Below are 20,987 nucleotides of genomic sequence, written 5' to 3'. Positions count from 1 at the left end.
GCCACGGACCGACAGCGGGCAGCGCCACGGACCGACAGCGGGCAGCGCCACGGACCGACAGCGGGCAGCGCCACGGACGGACCGCGGGCAGAGCCACGGACCGACAGCGGGCAGAGCCACGGACACCGAGCGCTCAGCTGAGCCACCGACACAGGGACGCTCCTTCTGCACCTCGCTGCCAATGCCGAACAAGGCTAAAGTTTGCAGAGAAAGTAAAATAAAGCAGGCACTGAATTAGAAGCCGCTGTAAGAGTCTGTCTGCTCCTTCTGCCCTGACTCGTTCCTGTGCTGCCTAGGAAAACCACTCCATGGACTTGATCCACCTTGACCCTGCAGCTGTTTAGCTGTTTTAAGATGCTGGAGCTGACAGAGGAATGGTTACACGGAGCTTTGTAATGTGCTGGATCTTATCTATCTTATACCAGCACAAATTTAAAGTCTTCAAATCTAGAATTTCATTGCAGTTAAAAATGGAAGTTCAGCACCTACCTTGCATAAACCCATTTGAAAAATCATACTGGCAGCTAATCTGCTGTGATAGGTATCTACATATCTTGTTAAATCTGGCCTTAAAAGCCTGTATCTGCCTTGTTTCAGCACTCAGGAGCTCAGAACATATGTAGAGCAAAATGAGACTTTGATATTCTGCTATCTACTTATCATCTCATAGATAACAAAGGGGCTCAGAATTTGTAAATGATAGCATAACATTTTCATTACCAACATCATTACTCGTGGATGATGAAGCAGAGACAGTGACAACAATTTAAAGCCAACTCAAATTGTCAGGGTACCGTCTACAGGACAATTTATGAAGAAGATAAATTTCTGATGCTTATAGGACTCTACAGCAAGACATCAGTGGCACAAACTCCTCCAAATCAAGGAGAATGGGAGGGAGGCAGAGGGCAAGTGGTCTGACTTGGGACCAGGAGAGAGGAAAGGACAAAGCTTTCCTCAGCAGTTTAGCTGAACAATGAGTACTCTGCTCTGAGAGATGCAGCTGAGACAGAGAAACAAGTGTCAGTCCCTGTATTTTTCATATCTTCATATTTCCTGTAAAATTGCTACAAGAAACATAAAATTATAATTTAATTCACTTTTAATTTAACCCATAATTAAGTTCCACAACACAGACTCCTTCCAAAGAGCACCAGTGGTGTAGCAGTCAACAAAGAATGGGATGATGCTTTATTTTTGGTGTATGGGAGGAAACAGGTGAACTGTGATAAACATCACTTACCAGTACTTGCTATTCAACTACACCATTGACAGAATAGGAAAATCATAATCCATGTGTCATCTGGTTTGACTGCTGAGCCTACCTTTGACTATCTTGGGGTTTGTGTAGCAGTTGGAAAGCCCGACAGGTTGTCCTCCCTGTACAGTGAACCTCCCAGAAAAGCAGGGGTACAACCAGAATCCCTCCACTCTCCAGAAAGTCCTGGGTGCTGTAAATAACACTCTACTGGAGTCACAGACAAAAGCCAGAGCTCCCCTGTGATCACAGGCTGTACATTGCACCCAGGCACCAAATCAGCTTTTACAGAGAATCTGCAAGTGTATCCGCATTTATTTGCTGCCGTATGTTCAGTTCAGTCTGAGTGAGACACCCAACCCAGGAACCTCTCAGTGCTTAATTTCAGGAGGACTCATTTAGGATAGTCGTGTTCTGTCAGTAAACAGATGTCCTTGATTTGCCTCTACACCAAAACACAACAAGCCCGCTTACCTGTTAAAAAAGTTAACTGGAGCATTAAAACCCTAGTAATTCACACACCCATACAAACATTGCAGAGACAAGGCTTGTACAGTACATAACATGAAGAGTAATCTCAGCTTTTGCACATTTCTAACATGTTACTTCTTAACTGCATTTTAAACTTTAGCACTTGCTTGGAGACAGGACAGCAGATTTTAATGAAAATGTACAATATATTATTTGATTCTAGTCAAGAGGTTACATAATCATTAGTGCAAACCTATTTCTCTCCCTCTCATTTCATCATACAGAAATTTAAATGCGATTCTTGAATTTCAATTGGCTTATCAAGTGCTCAGTGACATCATGAGATCCTGTCTCCACTGAAAGGGATTTCTGCCCTTCTTCTTCCTTGAAGACTCACGTCCTGTTCACTCTATCATCCAGCCCTTTCATAAAGCCGATAGCTTAAGTCATCAGATTTATGCAAAAAAGACTAAATAGCTCTCATTGCCCCAGAGAGCACTTTGCAATTGGATGCTGTTTTAACACACACTCTTACTGAAGCACAGGGTGTATCCTTGTGATTTTCATACTGATTTCTTTTTATACTCAGAATTTCTCTGTTTAATACTTTATTTACAGAGTGTGATAACGTCAATGACCCCTTCTCTGCTGGAGGTCAGTACCTGCTGCCTCTCAACTCCCGGTACCTTGATGTTACCTGTGCTTCACACTGCATGAAACAAGAGTCAGCCAATGAGTACACAATGCCTGTGCTCTCACCTCAGACGGAAGGACCTCATTTCTTCTCTCCCTATCCCCACAGCCAAGTAGCAAACCAGTTCCTACTCACCATGCTAACATAAGAGTAGTGGCAATTAGCAATATCCACTCCCTCAGTACAATCAGCTGCTGAGGCTGCCACAAACCAAACATCTTTCCATGGCTTGTCCCCTGACTGAATTCATCATTTCACAACAGGCAGTTTTCCCTCAGTCAAGGAATGACCCTGCTAATAATATTTATTATCTAACAGATCTCAGACTGAAAGGTCATGTCATATTTCACAAAAAAATGTAGTGAGCAAAACCTAATAAATAAGAATAAATGTCCTTTCTTTGTAGTGCCTTTTGACCAACTCAGCTAACAGACTCTGGACCAAGAAACGCTGGAAATAATTTTGGGAAGGAGCTCACCAGTCCCTTGCCAGCTCTGACAGGTGTGAACCTTTGCTGGCCAGCACAGTGCAGTGATGGTATTTCAGTGTCTTGTTTGCATAAATTGCAGCCCAGCCACCAAGTCCCAGGCAAGGCAATCTAAACCTGACCTCTGGCTCTCTTCTGCAGCTGAGACCTGTTTGCTTCCAGGACATGGAAGTGTTCACCATGCACACAAGTGCTTCAACCCCAATCTCTTAAATGAGAATAATCACACTTCCTTTGTAGAGCAGTTCATGCTGCTGACAAACACCTTATTGCTTTGATTTGGCTGCCAGAGGAGTTACTCCAGCAGATCCCTGTTTATTTAGGCTGCAGAATTTGGTGCAAAGACCTCCTTTTTTAGGGAGAGACAATACAGAGAAAATGCTGAATCACCTTTATCCCCCTGATAAACTGGGCCTTCTGCAGCCACAGTTCTTTTTAATGCTGCTTTGACGCTGGTCGTGCTACAGCCAAAAGAAAAATGGAAATGCTTTTGCAAAAAACCCTACTCAGGTTTTGGGTTTGATCCAGAATTAAGTCAATCCAAATCCCTTGATAGTGGGGAAGGGTCAGGAAAATTCTTTCACAGTCAGTGCTGGATTAGATTTGTTGCCCCAGAAGAGGACATGTTTTCAGAGTAAACTCTCCTTTCTCTCTAGCTTGGCACAAACTACCATGTGATACAGTCTGATAAAAGGATGTTTCATTACATTAGCATAGCAGACTTATTTGTCAGTTGTAGACTAATTATCTAGGCTCCTTGTTTGGGGACTGTGTCATCCTTTGCAGCAAATTGCATTTTGCTGAGGGCAGCAATTTTACTCCATTTCTAGAGAATGTCAACACAAAGTTGTGGGGTCTTTTGTACTTCCAAATAAAATATTAAAAATAGCGGGGGGGGGGGGGGGGAAAAACAGCCCATCTGTCACAGTATTTCTGAATGAAATGTCAAAATATTGCCTTTTTCTATGTAGTTCAAACAACAAACAACATTGAACATAGGTCTGATAATAAAATCCACTATATTGCCTCCATATTTCTGAAACTTGGAAGCAGAACAAAAGCTGAAAAATTAACTCTATGCTAGTAAATTATTAAACTCTATTATCAGCAGCCATTCCTAAAAACAGACAACAGCATTGGACACCCAGCCAAGCAAGTGAAAATCCTAAAGAGCAACTTGTGGAGCAATCAGGCTTCTTTTTAAACAACATGCATTTAGAAACACTGAAAATAAAATTATCAGCTACATTTTTTTCCTCAGTGACACAAGAGTACTAACTCCAACAGGGTGCACGTAGAGAGAACAGCAAAGACCTCTTTCTACATTCAAACTCTTAGATGAGAAATTTCAGTTGACTTAGTTTTGTTGGGTTTTTTTTGTTTTGCTTTATTTTTTCCAGTTGGAAGAATACCAGCATCTGCTGAAAGGACTCAGCAGACAGAAATCATTAGCATAGCCACAATTCATGCCAAACACTCATGTTCCTGGGGTGAGTTAAGCCCACTGACATCACTCGCTCTTTTCTCAAATTATACTCGGACTCAATTTTAGTATTTTCAGTAAATGATGTTTTCTATAGACAAATCTGAGAAAACTTAGGAGTAGCAACTGTCAGTGATGACACAGTCTTAACATCTTCCTGTTTGATCTCCTCTGAAAAAAGCATCTCCTCAACATGGCAAGTCAGGAGAGACTTCATGTGCCAGTCAGAGACAATCCAGGGACACCATAAGGCAGGAAGGTCAGTGTCTGCTCTCTATCAGCCTTATTTCCTGTTATGTAGAAGGAAATCTCCTGAGAAAATAAAGGAAGCTGTAGAAGAAGGGATATACAGAGCACAAAAGACGCTTTAAGGTTTTATATCCAATCTGAAAATAAAATGAACCCAAAAACTACCTTGGTACATTTAGATTTTTGCTTTACAATCACTTACAATTTCATTTTTGCTATCAGGCAAAACCAGCCAACATGATGCAACACCCTACAAACAGCTGTTAACTCACCCCTGGTCTACTAAACACAGATCCTGCCATTTCACCCCAGCTAATTTGCAACAGTTTGTGCAAAAAAAGACACCTAAAGAAAACTGCTTATTCCAAAATATTCACTGCATCTTAAGATGCTACTTGAAGGAAACACAGCTATAAACAGAACTGGTATCAGGAAGATGCAAGCAGGAAACAAAGCTAAGTGAAATCCTACCTCCCACTTACCTGGTCATTACTTCTCAAAACAACAACATAAATGAAAACACCAGAGACCATTGGACTGCAAGGCATATGGATGATGTCCATAAGGGGCGGGGGGGAAAGGTGGAAATAATGAAAGGAAATAAATAAATAAATAAAGGTAAACCAAACACTTAAGCAACAGAACTGTTGATCCTAGAATTTTCCACTCATAACTTCTGGCATTTCTGGAGGTATTGTTAAAGATTGCCACCCTGGAAGATAATGAATGTCAGGTGTAACTTCCATCTCCAGTGTGATGAGGAGAGATTACCCTGCTGAAGCCTACAAGACATCTTTAATCTCCTGATTTAGAATCCATTGTCCGCTATCAGTTGTCACTCTCCTGAAGGAATGCAAGAATGCTGCCAAACACTGAAAAACAGACAGCTGCAGCAAAGGGCTACCAGCAGCAATCCTGAGGTGCTCTGCCAACAAAACACTTAAATGTTAGTAAAAAAAAAAAAATTCCATCTCCAGGTTCTTCCATTATTAATTAAACATTTTCTAGTTTCCAAGAAGAAATGCTTGCTCAAACATGTCCTTGAAGCCAGGTACATCAACACCACAAACTTTCAAAGTTAAAGTCAAGGGGCAGCTCTCTGGAGGAGAGAACACTGTGCTTGGCACAAGAGCAGAGCTGGGCACTTCTTGGAGTCTGAGTGGACCAGGCACAGGTGAGGCATGTTTGATGCTACAGCCAAGGATGACAACAGATCTCCTGCTCTTAAGTACAAGGTGAATATTTCGTACCCATCCACAGCCAAGTGGGCAAATGAAAGCCAACATGCAGGATCAGCCTGCCTCTGAACCACCCTTCACCAGTAGCACAGACAAAACCAGACAGCCTAAATCACCAAATCAACAGAAACTGCTGTCCATTTCCATGGATGTTTATTCAAGCCTGTGCAGCCACTCGTTTGGGATGAAAGGCCTTACAATTATGTTGTAATGGGACTTTAAGTTTGGGACAGGCTCTGCACTGCTATCACAATTAATGTAACAGAAAGGCTGTGGCAGTGTGCCCCAGCCAGTGAGCACAGACCTGGGGATCAATAGCAGAACAGGTCCTAAAACAGTTTCCATCCTTCAAAATGGCAGTGATTGCCATACACTGAATGGTGAATTCTGTGAGAATGACTGGTTTAAGCTTTAATAAAATCATAACTATGAAGTTTACCTTTTCTGCTGAGACATATCCGGAGTAGGCTGGAAACTAAATCACAGAAGAATCACAAACTCCCACTTCAGTGGGGTCACAACTTCATCTTAGGCAGGTCTTTTAATCATTTGAGAGCAAGGAACTCGATGCAAGTCCTTTACATCTCAATCTCTTGCCTTTATCACTCTGGCATCCATCCTCCCAAGGACTCAGCGAGTTGACCTCCATGTAAACCCAGAACAGAGCACGTGCCGCTTTTTGTTGCATCACTTCACTCAATGAACACCAAGGACAAGATCTTTTCCAATCTATTTGTGGATTTACACTTATCCAACCATTTATTTCTCACATTAGCACAAGACTATCCATTTAAAATACAATTTTTTTTTCTGTTATCCGTTCTAAGTATGGCAGAAGTAGATTTAAAAGAAAAGACACAGAGTAAAGAAAGCTTTCCTGGTTAGAATTTTGGTCAATGGAATATAAAGATTATCATTTACTGCAGATGGCAGCTATGTAAAAAACATGATGCTGTCAATGTAAAATTAATAAAATAAAGACAGTATTTTCACAAGCTTTCCCCAATGGCTTTAAAATAAGGTCACTTTGATACTGCAGGAAAGAGCTTGGTTTCAGTCTCCTGCTCTACAGTTTGACACATTGGGTTTGGCCATTTGTATTAACTGAGGCTCTGTCTTCTTTTTATTACAGAATTTCCCCTCACACTTTTGAAACAATGGCATTTGATACATAAACCTGCACATTTACCAGTTGGTCTGTAATTCTCCTCCTCCCACCCCTCGAGTGCCAGGAATACACAAATCTTTTCATATGCAACCACATTCCAGGCAGTTAAAGCTACCTTCATGGAAAATGACACCAGAAGCTACCTTTTACCCTATAAAAGAGTAAATCAACACCAAATTGTTACTTATTGGTAACATAGCTATGCATCTAATTTGAAGTCATTGTCAAAATCTGTCACATGTATTAAAAGTTCTCATTGTTATTTAAGGAAAAAATTAAAGAAGGAAAGTAAGAAATAATTCTTATGCTTTTTTCTCCTCAAAAATAAATATACCAGCAAACTTCACACAGAGAATTCTGCTCCTTTTAGTCTTAAAGGAAACCTATTTCTCAACTGAATTGCTTTTCCTACCTTATTACTTGAAGAGATTACAGTCAGGGCTGTATATTGTAGCTCCCCTATATTTAGAAGCTGGGTAATAAACCACATAAATAGCACACTGAATAAAACATTAAGACATAAAAGCAGTTAAATAGAACAAAGGGCTAAAGCTTATTGTGCAGTAACCATGTCTGACCCACTGAAATACAAAGGACTCATAATTCTAGTTAGCAAAATGCAGAGTTGGGATTTAGCTCAGGAGGAAGCCGGCGGTGGCTGAGTGCTGGAGTCCCTTCCACAGCCTTGCAGGGCCCTCTGGTGGAAATGGGAATCCATCCCATGGCTGCCCGACAGCACTGCCAGGAAAAATTATGATTCGACCCCAAAATAAGGGGGGAACAAGAAGACTGGGTTTTCACTGTTTTCTTGAAAGCAGCAATGTTTCTAATACAAAGCTGCATTTTTCAGCTCTCCTATAAGAAGATTAAATCCTGGAGCTTGTGTAAGTAAAGAATTTTTCCTCTGACTCCAGTGGGGACAGAGCCTGTCCATAAAGCCCTGAGAGTAGAGAAAAAAATTCCTTAAAGTTGTGAAAAACTGAAAGTGATGTGGAACATTCCGCTCAAAAATTTAGACCCTTCAGCAAAGCTGGAAGCATTTCAGGTGAGGATCAACACATAAAACAGTCTGAAAAAGCTGAGCTGCACCAGTAATTCATGGCAGAAGCTGCTCAGCTGGCTGTACCAGCTCAGGGTCTGCAGGGCCAGCCCTCACACGAGCTGACTTGACAAAGTGTCTTGTCAATGCTTCTTCATCTGTGACTTAGAGCAGTGAGGTGGAAACAAATCTTTTCTGGTACTAAATGTATGCTGCTTCACCCAGCACAGCATGGAACTGATCATTATATCGGTATTAGGTACTCAAGAGCCTGAAATACTGCCCAGTTTTTTTTAAAAAAAAAAAGTAAAATTGGTGCTTATGCTTCCCTTAGCTATTGTCAGGGCAAAAGAGAAACTCTTCAGAAGGGTGTTCACAGCAACAAAATCCTATGAACTTTCTCACGTGTCTTCTCCACACAGATATACAAAGAGGATGCTGAAATAATCTGCACAAGCAGCATCTTCAGTGATCTAATGGTGATGAGAAGGAACATTTCTCCCCTATCTTTTGACACTGGCAGTCAAAGCCATTACAGTGGTCCAATGCAAAAGGAGGCTGCGGCCTCCAGGCTGGATTCAAATTGCTCCAAAGCAATAGCAGGATTGGCTTGCAGGATTGAACAGTCTCTCCCCTGACAGGTATTTGATGGTGGTGAATATTTCACAGAGCAAAAGAAAGAACCAGGTCTGTCTTACGCTTTATTACAGCGAAGAGCCCTCCATTGTCAAAGGGACTGCTCAATGCCATTCTCTCCCACTTTTCAGGAGCAGGATGGCTATTGAGTCTGTAAGATCCAGTCTCTGTTCCTGCCTGAATAGGGCAGACAGCTATCAAATGTCATTCTTTCAGGCACCATCTAGCATAACCTAGGTCAATAATTGTCTCTTCCCAGATTAGGCTCCTTAAAAATGGCAGTAATTTGAAAAGAAAAAGTCGATTCCCACTTTTCATCTTAAATTCTCTTGTCTGCTCTTAGTTAATAAAGTTCCTTAGCTGTAGTGAATACACATATATTTAAAGGTGCTAATCATGTCAAGTACATCATTTGAAACACACTGATTGTCAGGAGCAGACACCACCTGTTCTTAAAAACCAGCTCCTCTGAAAGCATCCCTGGGCACCTCATGCCTCCCAGCTCAGCAGGTACCTGTCAGGTTACAGCTGCAGGACCTAAGGGACACAGGACAAAGCCTTTGCTGAACCCAAAGCTTGGATTCATCCCTCTAATGTGCTTCAGGACATTTTACTTTGAAAAACGTGAATGTTGCCTATTGACTGCAAAAATTTTATCTCAATTGCTATCCAAGAACATGCTGATTTGTATGAAATAAATGAGACTAATTATTTGCTTTCCACAAAACAGGCTCTGCTTAAAGCTCTGAATTATCTGCTTTCCTGATGAACAAGGCAGCACCTTGCTCACACAATAGATTCCATCTGAGGTTTGATTATCCATTAGAAGGTCAATCTATATGTTGTGTTAAACAGCAAAGATAAGATGAGGCTGGGAAATACAGGCCCCTGGAGGAGAGCCCCCCAAACCCTCTATATCCTCTGTGGTGCCAAGAGTCTGATGTAGGGAGCTGCAGAATCAAAGATGGGGTGGCTGCTTCATCTACCACATGGAATCAAAGTGGGATGGGGGTCACTTCAGTGTACATGGAGGAAAACTCACATTTGGGGAAGAACAAGACGCCACAGTCTAAAAATGTGCATGGAGGCTCCAGCTTCAAGGGTGTCCATTTGAAAAACAGCTCCACAGTCAGACCAAACTATTCATGAGGAACAGAACCTTCTTTTCACTCACCAGAGAAATCACAGTGCACAAATATGCTTCAAGTCAAGAAACTTGACTGTTTTTGTGGTACCTCTTTGATAGGGTGGAAAGAATTCCTGGTGTCAATTTGAGGTATGTCCTCAAGCATTCTGAAATTTTATGTAAAAAGTACTGTCCTAATTTACATAATACACTGTGTTCATCACACAAGCCCACAACACAAGATCACTGCTGCCTTATTACAGGTATTTCCCTTAGGTACACAGGCGAAGTGCATCTCGAAAGGACAAAAACAACATTTCTTCTTACAAGACCGCTCCCCAAATGGCAAAAGCTGCAGAAGGCTGCTCTCCAGGTTTTTCTTCAGAGTAGGCTCTAAAATGCTCTGCTATTAACTTGTGATTGTGCATAGACCCCCTTCTTCCTCACTGAAGTGATAAAACTGATTCCCAGAACAAAGCAGCAACATGGTCCATCCTCCAACACTGCATTCACTGGAATCACTCCACAGGCTTTTGCTTCCACATGCAGTTATTCTCCATAAACACTGACTGTATTTTACAGCAAGCATGAGTGTTGCACAGCCAGGGAAAGCAGAGCAGCACCATTCCAGATGTTATGGGGAAGGCAAGGAGGAGGGTTTGTAGCTCTCAGAGACACAGCAGCTACCTGCAAGTCAGTCAGTCCTGCTTGCCAGTTCTGAAGATATTTTGGTGAGCACAGGAGGAGCCTTCAGCTCCTACCTAGACAACCACTGGAAGCAGTCTGGAAAGAGATCAATAGTTTGTCTCTTCTGGAGGATGGAGCCTCTACCAAATGCATCCCCACTTCCCAGCCCTGAGGGGAGTGGATGCTAACATTAGACCTGGACCCACAAGAGTCTGACTCAGAGCTAAGAACATTGCATATGGATTTGAGGCCTAACACCTAATTTAAGAATAAGGCCACATCACAAAGAGCAACACTTGCAGAAATCCCCAAGCCAGCATGAAGCTATGGTGCTGACAACACAGACCCATCACGGAGTTTGCAGCCAGACTTTTGGCCTCTCCTGAAAGCAGCACTGACAGGTGGCATTTTGTTACCTTAGCTCACTCTCTAGTGGGATCAAAAGGTGGCACAGTCTTAGCACAGCTATCCCATTTTATTTAGGACTTGCACAAATACCTTTGCATTAGCACTGGTACATCTTTATTCCTTTCTGCTTTGTCTGCATGATCCTACCAGAGATGTTGCTACAGAGATCCAGTCTGGAAGTCAACCCGGCTTTGTTCTGGGCTTTTTCTATCATTTATAATATGATAGCACATCGTGCCTGGTAGATATTGCCCTACTACAATAGTACATCCCCTCAAATGCAGGATCTTTTTTTGCCTCATTATGCCAGTTAGGAAAAGAAGGGGGGGGGATCAGCAGATGATCACAGGTCAGAATTTGTGTTAGTCAGTGGAAGAACTGGCTAACATGAGTCTGAGGGCTTCGATTTATTGCCCACCAAAGCAAATGATACCATTGTAAAGTCAGTTGATAATGACAGGATTAAGAGGGTGAAGATAAAGATACATCTCAGAATGTCTTTGGATAAGGATAAAGCAAAATGACACAAACAAATCCCAAAGTCCTAGCGGTCATGAAGTCACTCCAAAAACCCCCTGGCGAGCTTTAGTAGATAAAATTACTAGAGAAAAGCCATGAAAATTTACAATAACTCTTTTTTTTCTTGGTGGCAGTGTATTTTTAACCTATTGCACTGATTATAACATGCTGTCAACAGCCTCATCAATTATCCATTGCTAGAAAGTGGGCTCTAACATGCTGCAAGTGGTATTAATTGGTCTCAGTAGCACATAATGAGTTTAAAAGCTCCTACCTGTGTGCCCCCGGGGATGGTGACTAGAGGCGGACAACAATTTACAGCAGACCATTAACACATAGACCAGAAAGAGCCAGTCAGACAGAAGCATTGATTTGGCACAGAATCTCATCCTGGAGGCAGAAAAGGAAGCAGTTGAGTGAAAGAACAACGTGAGTAGGGAATAACATAAAAACGATGTGGGGAAGGAAAAGCTGAAAGGACGCTGAAGAATAACTAATGCATTTATTACAAGGCAACATTCACAAAATCAACTTCATGATTTGGTTGGGATCAACTCTTTGTAAAGAGTTTTTATAATTAGATAATATATATAATATAATATAATTTTATAATTGGAAGCAATGTCTGTCACACATCACATTACCCACAAACACATATTTATAATAACACATTATGAGTGCAATACAGTTCTATGAATGAGAGATAAAGGATGGGTTCTTTTGTCTATTATTAAGAACCAGCCACTCTCAAATTTAAATATACATATTTATGAGTTGTGCTACTATTTTTAAACTGCACCTCCCCCAATGATAGAAAATAAATGTAATCTTTACTTAACACTTCTCAGGACATATTTACTAAAGCTACCAACTCCCCTGCAGCCATGCACAGAAATTGGCTGGGTCTCCCAAACACACAATATCTGGGAGATTTCCTGGAGATCAGCAGGTTTGCTGAGGATAAAACGCTCATGAAACAGCACCTCAGTCAAATATGCAAGGACTCACTTCTCTGCCAGGATGTTGGAAACTGCATCTCAGAAAACATTTGCTCTAAAGAAGGTGTTATTACTCTTATTCATGTGATTCTTAGAACTAAGATCACAAATCCTCAGTAATTTTTCTGCAAATATCTACAATTAAATCCCTCAACAGCTTATGTTATGCCATTCATCATATAGAAAGGGAATCTAATCATCTTTTTAAACTCAGTTATGATGATTTATTGCTTGCATGATACATAAATGGGTGTTATGTAGCTGAACCCTTAGATACTGTGTTCCATGCTTTCAGCAAATTCTGCAAGCAGGAATACATCAAATTAATTAAAGGCAATTTATAGATTTGCATAAATTGAATCAAATACTGTTTTCATGGCAGTGACGTTAGTCTGCAGTTAATCAGCACACTGGGATTTGGGCAAGCCTATCACGAGTTTATTTGCACCAAAAGGTCCTTTGGGAACTACTCCCCTCTGCAGATTCTAGTTCTGAGTCTTCCAAGTATTTTCTAAAAAAAAACTACCTATATGTCTTGAAAATACCTAAGACTACTCAGCTAACCCAATGTTCAAGTGCTGAAGAGATAAGTTTAAAACAAAAAAATCCCAAGCAACACGTGCCTTAGACAGCTCTACTGTCACAACCAGGTGACACACTTGGATGTTGTTTAAATTTGATAAACATCTACAAATTAAACCAAAACAGAGGCCATGTTTTCCCATTTTAAATTGCTTGCATAATTTCCCTTTTTACACTTTGCAAAACAATATTTTTTCTCTAATTGTAAATGTTGGTAGAGCCTAAAAAAAAAAAAAATACACTTATTAATATCAAAAGTTAAGAGATGAGAAGCTTGCTGCATGTAAATATATTTTAGCAACAAATACTGGTTTACATTTGAGAAAGAAATACATTGGTGTAAACCCCAGCACCTTCAGCCTACAAACTTTATTAAAAATTACACAAATATTGCAGAAAAAAATAGCTTACCACATCCACAGATTTCAGAAAATGAAAATTATATGTAAAAGAAGCCACAATGTAAGGGCTGTTTTGGTAAAATAGTACCTTTTCTGGCTTTAAGAAGATGCTCTGGTTTGTACACAATATGTTGCCACCCTGAATACAGGAACAATCACCCTGATGGCCTTCTACAGCTGTATATAGGAGCCTTCTGTGAGCATGCATCAAGCCTAGAAGATAAAGACATCACTGCTCCTCACCTACCCTATGAGTACGCTCTTCTGGAGCGCTCCCAGGTTAATTCAGAGCAGCTGAACCTAATTCACCTCTTGCATCCAGCTGAACCACATAATGCCCCTGCAGCTAATGGGATTGAGTCACTGTGAAACCAGCATAAATGTTATTATTGCTGTTGATCCAGCATTAGCCTAACTGCCTGGTAAGTTCTGAAATCAGTGTATCAGAATTTCAGATTTTGGTCATCCAAATCTTTCCCACATAACTGAGCCCCTTTTTTTTCCAGAGAAAGCTGAATTTAACCTTAGTTTTCTTGGTCTCTCCATGAGAAACACACAGTTTACAGCTCATGCACCAGTTATCACTGAATACGATGTCATCATCTGCTCAGCTTCCAATCCCATCCCTCTATTGCTCCGAATGCAAACACTTGGATGCAACCCAAGTATCAGTGGAGATCCCAGCTCTGGTGTCACTCTGATATATCACCAGGAGGACAGAAACCTTCCTCCAGGCTTCCTGAGGTGTGGCAGAAAGCTGGATTTAACCCATAGAATTAAATATCCCAGACCAGGCATTTTCAGCATGTTGTTTCTCATAGGAGTTGATTGAAGGGGAAGGTGTGATGACGGACAGGTCCCAAATCATGCATCACGCGCTCAACAGCTGCTATTTCAGCTCTTAAGTGGACCCAGGTGTTCCCACTGTTCCCAGCGCAGGAGCAAAACTGGTCTCGGTGGAAAGGGTCATGTACTGACCTATTTTCAAAAGATTTCCCCAGCTGAGTTTGACTCTTTTGAGATATTAAACAAGCAATGTGAAACCAGGGCTCATCAGATTAACAGGGTAACCTTAGTCCAGTGTAAGAATGTTCAAATCCAGGAATGAATGTATCACAACAAAGCGTCCACTTGGTCATATCCAAACTGAAAGGCTGCTAAAAGCATCCAGCACCATCCAGGTGACACATTTGCAGACTTCAGTCTGCCTTGCAGGTAGACAGGATGCAAGTTTTCAGCCTGCTGATGTAAAGAACTACAAGAGGATCTTTGAAAAGGCAGGGAAAAAATAAAATTTGGCAGACAGATGCAGCAAGGGGTGCTGAGCCCTTCAGCGTCAGTGGGCTGCCGCTTTCAGAAATGTCAAGCCTTCACTCTCTATTGGATTCAAGTGGATATTGTTGCTAACCAGAACAGTGAATCTTCAGTGTCATTTGAAAGATAAAAAGTGCTCTTACCTTGGGGACTTTGCAAGAATTTTGTTCCAGTCAAACACAATTATTTTAGTGTGTTTTTCATAGTTATTCCAGATTCCCATTTGCGGCAGCAAATAAACCTTTCTGCATCTCAGAATTTTTCCTTCACTTCGGGGACCTAGAAAGAAAGCCACATTACACTGCAATTAACATCTGGAATGGTGCTGTAAAATACGTCTGTGTTACCAAAATCTTAGTTTCACAGTGCCATCTACAGGGCAATCTGGGGCAAAAGGCAGCAGTTGTACTGCTCTTTTCTTTCTGAGAACACAGAGAAGCTGTGGTGAGGCAGCTCTGAGATATCAGTGCATTAAGCAAAGGCAGAGTTTGCTGTACTAGGAGTTGCAAACAGAGTGTGTGCAGCTCACTGGGGCCCTATCACCACGTGCCCTCTCACCACCCAGCTGGGAAAGCTGGAAGGTCTAAGACTGCACCATAGTGCAAACACATTGCCACATGGTTCCATGAAGCCTCCAACAGTTTGAACCAGAGATTATTACAGAGAGTGGGAAAAATCTGTCATTGTCTTCGTAAAGATTTGTCCCAGGCCCTGGAGCCTGCCTCAGGAGCAGAGGGTCACATCCACAGGAGTGTGTCTGGGATTATGCATTATTGCACCCTCTGATCCTGCTGCCTCTCCTCGCTTCCAGCATCACCTCTCACACCCAGCCCACCTACAGCCAGGAGTTACACTTTGAAATCTCCACATGGAAACACTTTTGCAGCAGCACTGACACACATTCCACAGAAAAACGAGCTCAAAATCTCCATTTTATAGACATTCAAGCTTCTTTGCTTTTGCTGTTTATATTTGTCCTCTCACTTCCATCCCTGGGCACAACTTGACCTTCTGCTATTGAAAACATGACACAGAGGAATTTGTGAGAGTAATAACAATGTGGTCTTCCCCTACAGAGTGATCACAAAAACCTTTCTCATCCACCATTCTTTTCATTTCACTCTTCCTTGGATCAATTAGAAATTTGCTTTTAAGGAACACAAAATTACACCACCACACTGGAGGGCAGAGCATGTCTGGGGTCATAAAAGTACATAGGCAGACACCTTTCAGCAGCTCAGGACAGGAAAGCCCCTGGCTCAACACACTTGCAGAATCACAGAACCTTCCAATCACAGGCTGGAAGGGACGTTAAAGCTCATCTTGTTCCAAACCACTGCCATGGGCAAGGACACCTTCCACTAGACCAGGTTGCTCAAAGCCCCATCCAGCCTGGCCTTAACAGCTCCTTTTTGTTCAGAATGCCATGAGAAAATAGAGTAATTGCTGGAATTAAAGAGGCACCAGGCCAGCAATCTATAATTAATCACATTTTACTCTCTTTGCTTTCCAAGGTGGAGTTCCAGGGTGAGCCAAAATCAGCGGTTCTATCAAATCAGCAGTGAAAATCAAAACAAAATGTAGGCAAAGAGTTGTCTTAAGAAAAAGCACTACCATCCTGTATTAATCCTTTCTTCCACAAATACACATAAAATAAAAAATAAAAATAAAAAACCAGTGTGCCTCAAAAGGCCTATTAAGAAGAAGCAAACAAACAGGATTTTCAATATAGCATTGACTGACTGAAATGGTCATGTGCTACATTTTTACCCATTTCATAATAGGACAGGTAGATAAATATATTCTTACAGTGCTCCTGTAGAAATCAATACTGCAATACACTAACTTGGGTTTTAGTGCTTATCTGTTCCATAATTTTTATTAGAGAGGAAAACAAAACCCTGTGCAGATGCATCTACAGGTAAATACAAACATCAGTGCAACCTGTTCTGTAAACACGTGTTAAACACTGGTAAAAGGCAAGGGAGTATTGATTAGCCCAACTCATTCTAATTAAGTGGATGCAGCAAAAGTGACAGATGATACATCCACCTGCATATCTCCAGGTCTTCTGATGCCTTCCAGGCAGTGATATTTCTTTAAAAAATAGAGTTGTGTGAGGTGACATTAAGGCACACTCGTGAAACCAGCTTCAGCTGGTTTATGTCAATAAAGGAGACAGATCAGAACAGAAACAAGAGGCTCACCTCGTTAATAACTGTAAAAGGAATTCCAGCCTTTTCATGGCAAAAGCATGCTTTGTGTGTGTTTTGTGAACAGTGGGTTTAACTGCTGGCCCCTGTCTTGGCTCAGGGTGACACATGACTTTGGAAAACAGAGCTGCTTGTTTATTTTTATGCAATGAGCTCTAGCCAGTGAGCAGCTGAACCCCACCTCCATCTCCAGCGAAGGTACAGAAAAGAAGGAAGAGGGAATGGGAGAGGGGAAGGGCTCAATTTTCAGTATTTATGCATGGACTGGCCATGAGCAACTCCTGCTTTGCACGAGTTCCCCAGAGGCTACACCACTCTGTGTCAGTATGTAGGGCAAATGAAGATTGTGGGTTCTGGGATCTGCAGGGAATTGCAACGGTCAGGTCTGCTGTGCCTCAGTCCCAGCACAGTCTGTTCTCTGTGCCTCTGCACTCCAGGAAAATGGGTATAAACAGCATTTCCCTGTACCAGGGAAGTGTGTCAAGAACAGAAACAATAAAGGTCTAAAGTTATTTGAAAACTGTATAGGCACTGTGTAATTCCTTTGACAGATGGAATAAGATAACATTTTAAATTAGGTGCATTTCCTACCAATATTTACATGTTGTAAAATGCTTCTTATGGCTACTTTCTGCAAAGAATAAATTACTAAACCATTTTATGCCATCTTTTATAATAAGCTATTAAATAATTTACAAAACCTCCTTTCATTAAATATTTAAAAGGCCTTAATTTCTCCATTCTAAATAATTCCTCACTTAAAATACAGCTGTGCATCCCTTAAAGACTCCTCTTGTGTGAAGTAAGGGTGAGAAGGAAAGAAATTTGGGGGCCATATCCTGTTCAGGGGGTTTGCCAGCCTGACTTTAACCCCATTGTCAGCCTGGTTAAACTCTTATCTCCTACTGAATAAAGGACAAAGGGAAACAAAGAGGAAATACAGCAATATCTGACATTTCTTAGAAGAGGGGGAAAAAGATCGAGTCAGGTCACTGTGTGTATTTGAAAATTGCTGCTGTGTGAGGGGAGCTAGAGACAAAAGAGAGAGCTAAAGCAAACACCTACACACTGGCTGACAAACCCAGAGCCCCATTTTGGGGCTAAATCACTATAAACAGGGGAGCAATTCAGTGACAGTACTTGAAGGGGGCTTATAATAAAGAGAAAGCAACTTTTTACACAGGCAGGCAGGCAGTGATAGGACAAGGGGGACAGGTTTTAAACGAAGAAAGCAGAGATTTATACTAGATGTTGTATAAAAGATTTTCCCCTTGAGGGCGGGGAGGCCCTGGCACAGGGTGCCCAGAGAAGCTGGGGCTGCCCCTGGATCCCTGGAAGTGTCCAAGGTCAGGCTGGACGGGGCTTGGAGCAACCTGGGATAGCGGAAGGTATCCCTGCCCACGGCTCCTTAAGGCCCCTTCCAGCCCAAACCATTCCCGGCTGTGCGCTGATATCGCTCCCCGGCACGGGGCAGCTCCAGCACGGCGGGCGGGTGAGCGCTGCTCCAAATCGCGGTGCGGAGGCCGACCCCGGAGCTTCTCAAGGGATCCCGGGGCTTCCCAAGGGACCCCGGCGCTTCCCAAGGGACCCCGGCGCTTCCCAAAGGATCCCGGCGCTTCTCAAGGGACCCCGGAGCTTCCCAAGGGACCCTGGCGCTTCCCGAAGGATCCCGGCGCTTCCCGAAGGATCCCGGCGCTTCCCAAAAGACCCGGGTGCTTCCCAAGGGATCCCGGGTGCTTCCCAAGGGACCCCGGCGCTTCCCAAGGGACCCCGGCGGTTCCCAAGGGACCCTGGCGCTTCCCGAAGGACCCCGGTGCTTCCCAAAGGATCCCGGAGCTTCCCAAGGGACCCCGGCGCTTCCCGAAGGACCCCGGCGCTTCCCAAGGGACCCCGGCGGTTCCCAAGGGACCCTGGCGCTTCCCGAAGGACCCCGGTGCTTCCCAAAGGATCCCGGAGCTTCCCAAGGGACCCCGGTGCTTCCCAAAGGATCCCGGAGCTTCCCAAGGGACCCCGGCGCTTCCCAAAGGATCCCGGCTCTTCCCGGGGATCCATCGGGGCGGTGCTGCCCCCTGGCGGCCGCGCGCCGCCGCCGCAGCCTGTGTCCATGAGGAGCTTCACCACTCCCAGCTCCTGGCAGCGCTCGGGAGCCTCACCCGGCCTCATCCAGCCTCACCCGGCCTCATCCAGCCTCACCCGGCCTCATCCAGTCTCATCCAGCCTCAGCCGCACGGCTGCGCCGCCAGCCCCGCTCCCTGCGCCCCGCCGGAGCCACCCCGGCCCCGAGGGATCCCGGCCCTCCCGGCAGCAGCGCTCCTCTGTGCTGGCGCCGCCGCCCGTGACAATTAGCGCCTGTCATTAACCCCATTAACGCGTCGCTGTCGCAGGGTTCGTGCGTTCAGCCTGTCCTCGGAGCGGGGGTCAGCGTGCTGACCTTCACCTCACAGTGACCGCCGTGCCCTCCAGGTGCCCCATCAGCCCCAGCAGTGGGCGGATACAGGGAAATAACGCGTCTCACATTCTGGATTTGGTCCCTTAACCCTGACCCAGAAATCTCTGCATCAGCTCACGTAACTGCGGCTTGATCTGAAGGCTTTGAGTGTCGGTAAATCCACCTCGGCCGAGTTATTCCAACAGTTAATTAACCTTACTTTAAACACTGCACCTTCCAGCTTGTACCTCCTGATACATGCTGGTTGTTTTCCCAGCTGGCACAACCCACAGGGATGTGTCAGGTCTTTAAAGGCCTCGGCTCTGCCAGTCCTTACACCAAGTAAGGGTTACACCAAGTAGGAAGGCACTGTGCAAACTGAGAGAGGACATAAAGTTACCCATGTAGTACAATGACAGAATCACAGAGTCACAGAATGGTTTGGGTTGGAAGAGACCTTAAAGACCATCCTGTTCCACTACGGAACACCTTCCAGTATCCCGGGTTGCTCCAACCCCATCCAACCCAGCCTTGAACACTTTCAGCGATGGGGCAGCCACAGCTTCTCTGGGCACCCTGTGCCAGGGCCCCTCCACCCTCACAGTAAAGGATTTTTTCGTAATATCTAACCTGAACATACTCTTTGTTAGTTTGAATCCATCCTCCCTTGTCCTTTCACTTCAGGCACTTGTAAAAAGTCCCTCTCCATCTTTCCTGTAGGTTTCCTTCAGGTATTGGATGGTAGCACAAGACTAAGCTCACAGTGCAAGAAAGTAAAACTTTTATTGGGTCCATTCCATCTTCCCTTTACTCCCAGAGCTGGCATCAGCTCTTCTGCTTCCCTACAGGAATCTCTGAGGGATGGAGGTCTGGTCACATCGAGCTCCCCATGGCAAAGTGAAGTGAGAAAGCTCTTTGAACTGCACAAAAATCAGCCAGGCAGGTATCCAAAAAACCACAGGGGCACTGCAGGAGTGCCCAGCCCTCTCAGACCCCAGCAGACTCCTTACACACTTCATGGGCAATTTTTGAATTGTTTTTTATGACATCACGTCCCATTTACGACATCAGTCTCTGCTGGCAGCAGCTCAGTCTGTCACCACAAGTTAGCCCTTTCCACAGGAATTTCAAAATCTCACTTAACAGCAAGTGGGGGAGGTGGGGAGGAAAAGAGAACAATGCCAGTGAGAGCTAGAGGAAATAAACCCCACAACCTCCTGAGGAGGGAGAACTGAACTGCTGTTATATCCACATAACAGGAGGTATCGACCACACCAGCAGCCAGAGACCATCCACACACTGACAGACATCCTCTGTGCCACAGGTTGGAGGGGGAACTGGGTCTGTCTTCACAGCATTTGGAGTTCTCTAGGGTATATCTGTCCTCACCACCTCCTTTAAACATGAGAACAAACCTTTTGTCTGTTGTGAGCGTGTAAAGAAGATGTCCTGGGAGGTTATCCTGCAAAACATGCCTAAATCACCCTAATTTTCTGGCCCAGACACCACAGACTTCCTTAGTTAGTAGTGCCAGAGTCTCAATAGTGACTTGGGTGGATGATCTCTTAAAAAGGCTTTTCAGTTGGAC

General features: G+C 43.6%; 1 protein-coding gene across 5 annotated transcripts in view; it reads right to left on the bottom strand.

The window, feature by feature from the left end:
- The window catches only part of TAFA4 (TAFA chemokine like family member 4), a 70,868-nt gene that overhangs the window by 29,814 nt on the left and 20,067 nt on the right, over positions 1-20,987 (bottom strand). For 4 of the 5 annotated variants that reach the window (XM_042014383.1, XM_042014374.1, XM_042014364.1 and 1 more), the window contains 2 exons: positions 14,902-15,037; positions 11,738-11,853 (listed from right to left, as the gene is read on the bottom strand). In XM_042014383.1, the coding sequence (XP_041870317.1) occupies positions 11,738-11,853; positions 14,902-14,981 (196 nt within the window). In that variant the 5' untranslated portion in view covers positions 14,982-15,037. Of the gene's footprint in view, positions 1-11,737; positions 11,854-13,532; positions 13,658-14,901; positions 15,038-20,987 lie in introns of those variants that run through there. The other variant, XM_042014390.1, reaches the window with a different exon arrangement.

This window comes from Corvus kubaryi, unplaced genomic scaffold (genome assembly GCF_017639235.1).
Source record: "Corvus kubaryi isolate FWS band 111438036 unplaced genomic scaffold, C.kubaryi_AGA036_p1.0 136, whole genome shotgun sequence".
NCBI lineage: Eukaryota > Metazoa > Chordata > Aves > Passeriformes > Corvidae > Corvus > Corvus kubaryi.
Note: the sequence above shows the minus strand (reverse complement) of the source record. Positions and strands in the feature narration are given on the sequence as shown.